The sequence below is a fragment of the Engystomops pustulosus genome, unplaced genomic scaffold (assembly GCF_040894005.1).
Source record: "Engystomops pustulosus unplaced genomic scaffold, aEngPut4.maternal MAT_SCAFFOLD_299, whole genome shotgun sequence".
Lineage (NCBI taxonomy): Eukaryota > Metazoa > Chordata > Amphibia > Anura > Leptodactylidae > Engystomops > Engystomops pustulosus.
This window is the reverse complement of record NW_027285178.1, coordinates 102017-107671: the sequence shown is the minus strand read 5'-3', so window position 1 is coordinate 107671 and position 5655 is coordinate 102017. Positions and strand designations below refer to the sequence as shown.

General features: G+C 68.0%; 1 protein-coding gene across 1 annotated transcript; it reads left to right on the top strand.

Annotated features, from left to right (window-relative positions):
- Positions 1 to 9: 9 nt before the first annotated feature.
- On the top strand, positions 10 to 2826 carry KRTCAP3 (keratinocyte associated protein 3). The gene is made up of 6 exons (XM_072132253.1): positions 10 to 204; positions 900 to 959; positions 1042 to 1242; positions 1319 to 1453; positions 2424 to 2520; positions 2601 to 2826. The coding sequence occupies exons 1-5, from the start codon at positions 46 to 48 to the stop codon at positions 2505 to 2507; spliced, it is 639 nt and encodes a 212-aa protein (XP_071988354.1). The 5' UTR covers positions 10 to 45; the 3' UTR covers positions 2508 to 2520; positions 2601 to 2826.
- Positions 2827 to 5655: the final 2829 nt, after the last annotated feature.

Genomic DNA, 5655 nt, shown 5'->3' with positions numbered 1-5655 from the left:
CTCCTTTCCTGTGTATTAGGACTGGAGAAAGGTCCTCGGCAGCTCATGCGGACCGGGATTGCGCTGATCTTCGTAGGACACGTGAACTTCATCTTGGGCGCCATTGTCCATGGTACGGTCCTGCGGCACGTGGCCAATCCAGAGAAGAGGGTGAGCCCCGAGTACTGCAGCGCCAACATCATCTCAGTGGTGTCCGGGCTGCTGGTGAGTAGGTCCTGCCCCGTAACATCTCCGAAGGGGGGGGGGGGGCGTGTGCTACGTGTAACGTCAGCCCCTCCTTTCTCTCTTCCCCCTGCGCCCTTTGCCCCCCCCCCCCGTTCCTTTTGGGCCCCCCTCCTCCCCCCGTTCGTTCCTTTTGGGCCCCCCTCCTCCCCCCGTTCGTTCCTTTTGGGCCCCCCTCCTCCCCCCGTTCGTTCCTTTTGGGCCCCCCTCCTCCCCCCGTTCGTTCCTTTTGGGCCCCCCTCCTCCCCCCGTTCGTTCCTTTTGGGCCCCCCTCCTCCCCCCGTTCGTTCCTTTTGGGTCCCCCTCCCCCCCCCCCCCCCCCGTCCGTTCCTTTTGGGTCCCCCTCCCCCCCCCCCCCCCGTCCGTTCCTTTTGGCCCCCCCTCCTCCCCCCCCCCCCCGTCCGTTCCTTTTGGCTCCCCCCCCCCCCCGTCCGTTCCTTTTGGCCCCCCCTCCTCCCCCCCCCCCCCCGTCCGTTCCTTTTGGCCCCCCCCCCGTCCGTTCCTTTTGGCCCCCCCTCCTCCCCCCCCGTCCGTTCCTTTTGGCCCCCCCCCGTCCGTCCCTTTTGGCCCACTCTCTCCCCCCCCGTTCCTTTTGGCCCCTCCTCCCCCCGTCCGTCCCTTTTGGCCCCTCCTCCTTCCTCCACCTCCTGATATCGGACACTTCTCTCCCTCCACAGAGCATCACCACAGGAATCTGCGCAATACTCGCCTCCCGGAACCTGGGCCGGGCCAGAATAGTAAGTGTCCTCTGCCTGTAGGTCCTGTGGCCAGACTCCCTGCTGCCCGGTGGTGACTTACCCTCCTTGTCTGTGCCCGCAGCACTGGGCCCTCCTCGCCCTCGCCCTGCTGAACTCCCTCCTGTCGGCCGCGTGTTTTGTGGGCCTCGTCCTGTCGGTGACATTAACCATCGCCAATGGAGGAAAGAACCTCATATCTGGCTGCAACGCGACGGTCCTACCTGCAGACACGCGCTCCGTCATCATGAGCAATGAGTGTCCCTTTGACACCACGCGGATCTATGTAAGTGTCTCATATGTTGTGGGGACATCGCTGAGGCCACGGCGTGGTCCTAACCCTCGTGTCTTGTCCTGCACAGGACACCACCCTGGCGCTCTGGTTCCCTTCCATCATCCTATCTGCCGCAGAGGTTGGGCTCTCCATTCGCTGTTGTGTGGTGGCCTTCATCCTCAGAGGGATTGGTCCGTGCTCCGAGACTTATCAGAGGCAGAGGGTAGGTACCTATTCCACAGGTCCTTCCTCGTGTACAGTCCCCACCCAGGGGAAGAATCACTCGTGTGCACTCCCTGAAGAGGATATGTAGCGTGGGGGCGGCGGCGGCCCGTAGCGGGGGGTAATGGGCGGCGGCGGCCCGTAGCGGGGGGTAATGGGCGGCGGCGGCCCGTAGCGCGGGGTAATGGGCGGCGGCGGCCCGTAGCGCGGGGTAATGGGCGGCGGCGGCCCGTAGCGCGGGGTAATGGGCGGCGGCGGCCCGTAGCGCGGGGTAATGGGCGGCGGCGGCCCGTAGCGCGGGGTAATGGGCGGCGGCGGCCCGTAGCGCGGGGTAATGGGCGGCGGCGGCCCGTAGCGCGGGGTAATGGGCGGCGGCGGCCCGTAGCGCGGGGTAATGGGCGGCGGCGGCCCGTAGCGCGGGGTAATGGGCGGCGGCGGCCCGTAGCGCGGGGTAATGGGCGGCGGCGGCGGCCCGTAGCGCGGGGTAATGGGCGGCGGCGGCGGCCCGTAGCGCGGGGTAATGGGCGGCGGCGGCGGCCCGTAGCGCGGGGTAATGGGCGGCGGCGGCGGCCCGTAGCGCGGGGTAATGGGCGGCGGCGGCGGCCCGTAGCGCGGGGTAATGGGCGGCGGCGGCGGCCCGTAGCGCGGGGTAATGGGCGGCGGCGGCGGCCCGTAGCGCGGGGTAATGGGCGGCGGCGGCGGCCCGTAGCGCGGGGTAATGGGCGGCGGCGGCGGCCCGTAGCGCGGGGTAATGGGCGGCGGCGGCGGCGGCCCGTAGCGCGGGGTAATGGGCGGCGGCGGCCCGTAGCGCGGGGTAATGGGCGGCGGCGGCCCGTAGCGCGGGGTAATGGGCGGCGGCGGCCCGTAGCGCGGGGTAATGGGCGGCGGCGGCCCGTAGCGCGGGGTAATGGGCGGCGGCGGCCCGTAGCGCGGGGTAATGGATGTGGTGAAATAACACGACTGTGTCCCAGTTCCAGGAAGAAGAGGCTGAGAAGGAGAGGCTGGAGGACGCAGCGAGGCTGGAGACTCACCAGCTGATAGAGGCTCAGGCGTAGGGTGGTCCTGGAGGTGAGTGTCCTGGAGGGCATGTGATGTCTGGGGGGGTTTGCTCTCGTCTTGTAGTGACCCTGATCCTTGTTACGTTCCAGATGTGCCGCTGCTCGGAGGCCAGGGACGGCCGCTGCACTGACCTCATGGCGCCCCCCGGTGTCCGGCCGCTGCACTGACCTCATGGCGCCCCCCGGTGTCCGGCCGCTGCACTGACCTCATGGCGCCCCCCGGTGTCCGGCTCACTTTATTTTTTTAGCTGTATATTTGCTGCTCATTTGCTGTGATGTTATTCTTGATATTTTGTGAATAAACCCGATTTTCTTAGTGTCTGGTCCTGTACGATTCTTCTCCCGCGTGGCTGACGTGGCCTCGTGGAGGGCCTGGCATTCTCGCTCTCACGAATGGGTAAAGCTTGGAACGCTCCAAGGGAGAACTTCTCACTTTTAGTAAACTCTCTGGTAGTAAAGTCTCCGCTTTGTCCTCCATGTGCGGGGCTGTAGATACCGCGCCCTCCGTGTGCGGGGCTGTAGATACCGCGCCCTCCGTGTGCGGGGCTGTAGATACCGCGCCCTCCGTGTGCGGGGCTGTAGATACCGCGCCCTCCGTGTGCGGGGCTGTAGATACCGCGCCCTCCGTGTGCGGGGCTGTAGATACCGCGCCCTCCGTGTGCGGGGCTGTAGATACCGCGCCCTCCGTGTGCGGGGCTGTAGATACCGCGCCCTCCGTGTGCGGGGCTGTAGATACCGCGCCCTCCGTGTGCGGGGCTGTAGATACCGCGCCCTCCGTGTGCGGGGCTGTAGATACCGCGCCCTCCGTGTGCGGGGCTGTAGATACCGCGCCCTCCGTGTGCGGGGCTGTAGATACCGCGCCCTCCGTGTGCGGGGCTGTAGATACCGCGCCCTCCGTGTGCGGGGCTGTAGATACCGCGCCCTCCGTGTGCGGGGCTGTAGATACCGCGCCCTCCGTGTGCGGGGCTGTAGATACCGCGCCCTCCGTGTGCGGGGCTGTAGATACCGCGCCCTCCGTGTGCGGGGCTGTAGATACCGCGCCCTCCGTGTGCGGGGCTGTAGATACCGCGCCCTCCGTGTGCGGGGCTGTAGATACCGCGCCCTCCGTGTGCGGGGCTGTAGATACCGCGCCCTCCGTGTGCGGGGCTGTAGATACCGCGCCCTCCGTGTGCGGGGCTGTAGATACCGCGCCCTCCGTGTGCGGGGCTGTAGATACCGCGCCCTCCGTGTGCGGGGCTGTAGATACCGCGCCCTCCGTGTGCGGGGCTGTAGATACCGCGCCCTCCGTGTGCGGGGCTGTAGATACCGCGCCCTCCGTGTGCGGGGCTGTAGATACCGCGCCCTCCGTGTGCGGGGCTGTAGATACCGCGCCCTCCGTGTGCGGGGCTGTAGATACCGCGCCCTCCGTGTGCGGGGCTGTAGATACCGCGCCCTCCGTGTGCGGGGCTGTAGATACCGCGCCCTCCGTGTGCGGGGCTGTAGATACCGCGCCCTCCGTGTGCGGGGCTGTAGATACCGCGCCCTCCGTGTGCGGGGCTGTAGATACCGCGCCCTCCGTGTGCGGGGCTGTAGATACCGCGCCCTCCGTGTGCGGGGCTGTAGATACCGCGCCCTCCGTGTGCGGGGCTGTAGATACCGCGCCCTCCGTGTGCGGGGCTGTAGATACCGCGCCCTCCGTGTGCGGGGCTGTAGATACCGCGCCCTCCGTGTGCGGGGCTGTAGATACCGCGCCCTCCGTGTGCGGGGCTGTAGATACCGCGCCCTCCGTGTGCGGGGCTGTAGATACCGCGCCCTCCGTGTGCGGGGCTGTAGATACCGCGCCCTCCGTGTGCGGGGCTGTAGATACCGCGCCCTCCGTGTGCGGGGCTGTAGATACCGCGCCCTCCGTGTGCGGGGCTGTAGATACCGCGCCCTCCGTGTGCGGGGCTGTAGATACCGCGCCCTCCGTGTGCGGGGCTGTAGATACCGCGCCCTCCGTGTGCGGGGCTGTAGATACCGCGCCCTCCGTGTGCGGGGCTGTAGATACCGCGCCCTCCGTGTGCGGGGCTGTAGATACCGCGCCCTCCGTGTGCGGGGCTGTAGATACCGCGCCCTCCGTGTGCGGGGCTGTAGATACCGCGCCCTCCGTGTGCGGGGCTGTAGATACCGCGCCCTCCGTGTGCGGGGCTGTAGATACCGCGCCCTCCGTGTGCGGGGCTGTAGATACCGCGCCCTCCGTGTGCGGGGCTGTAGATACCGCGCCCTCCGTGTGCGGGGCTGTAGATACCGCGCCCTCCGTGTGCGGGGCTGTAGATACCGCGCCCTCCGTGTGCGGGGCTGTAGATACCGCGCCCTCCGTGTGCGGGGCTGTAGATACCGCGCCCTCCGTGTGCGGGGCTGTAGATACCGCGCCCTCCGTGTGCGGGGCTGTAGATACCGCGCCCTCCGTGTGCGGGGCTGTAGATACCGCGCCCTCCGTGTGCGGGGCTGTAGATACCGCGCCCTCCGTGTGCGGGGCTGTAGATACCGCGCCCTCCGTGTGCGGGGCTGTAGATACCGCGCCCTCCGTGTGCGGGGCTGTAGATACCGCGCCCTCCGTGTGCGGGGCTGTAGATACCGCGCCCTCCGTGTGCGGGGCTGTAGATACCGCGCCCTCCGTGTGCGGGGCTGTAGATACCGCGCCCTCCGTGTGCGGGGCTGTAGATACCGCGCCCTCCGTGTGCGGGGCTGTAGATACCGCGCCCTCCGTGTGCGGGGCTGTAGATACCGCGCCCTCCGTGTGCGGGGCTGTAGATACCGCGCCCTCCGTGTGCGGGGCTGTAGATACCGCGCCCTCCGTGTGCGGGGCTGTAGATACCGCGCCCTCCGTGTGCGGGGCTGTAGATACCGAAGACATCTTCGGACACTGATAACGTTTCGTACTTGGGGGCTCGGAGCTGCCGGGGCGGAGCTTTTGCGGGATGCGGTGACATTCGCTCCCGTCTTTGTGTCGCCATCTTCGGGCACTCATAGCGTTTCGTACTTGGGGGCTCGGAGCTGCCGGGGCGGAGCTTTTGCGGGATGCGGTGACATTCGCTCCCGTCTTTGTGTCGCCATCTTCGGGCACTCATAGCGTTTCGTACTTGGGGGCTCGGAGCTGCCGGGGCGGAGCTTTTGCGGGATGCGG

Excerpts from the sequence above, each read along its gene's own strand:
- KRTCAP3 (XM_072132253.1), top strand. The coding sequence starts at position 46 with ATGCGGACCGGGATTGCGCTGATCTTCGTAGGACACGTGAACTTCATC. Across the intron at positions 205-899 it reads CAGTGGTGTCCGGGCTGCTG|AGCATCACCACAGGAATCTG; the intron begins GTGAGTAGGTCC and ends CTCCCTCCACAG. Across the intron at positions 960-1,041 it reads ACCTGGGCCGGGCCAGAATA|CACTGGGCCCTCCTCGCCCT; the intron begins GTAAGTGTCCTC and ends CTGTGCCCGCAG.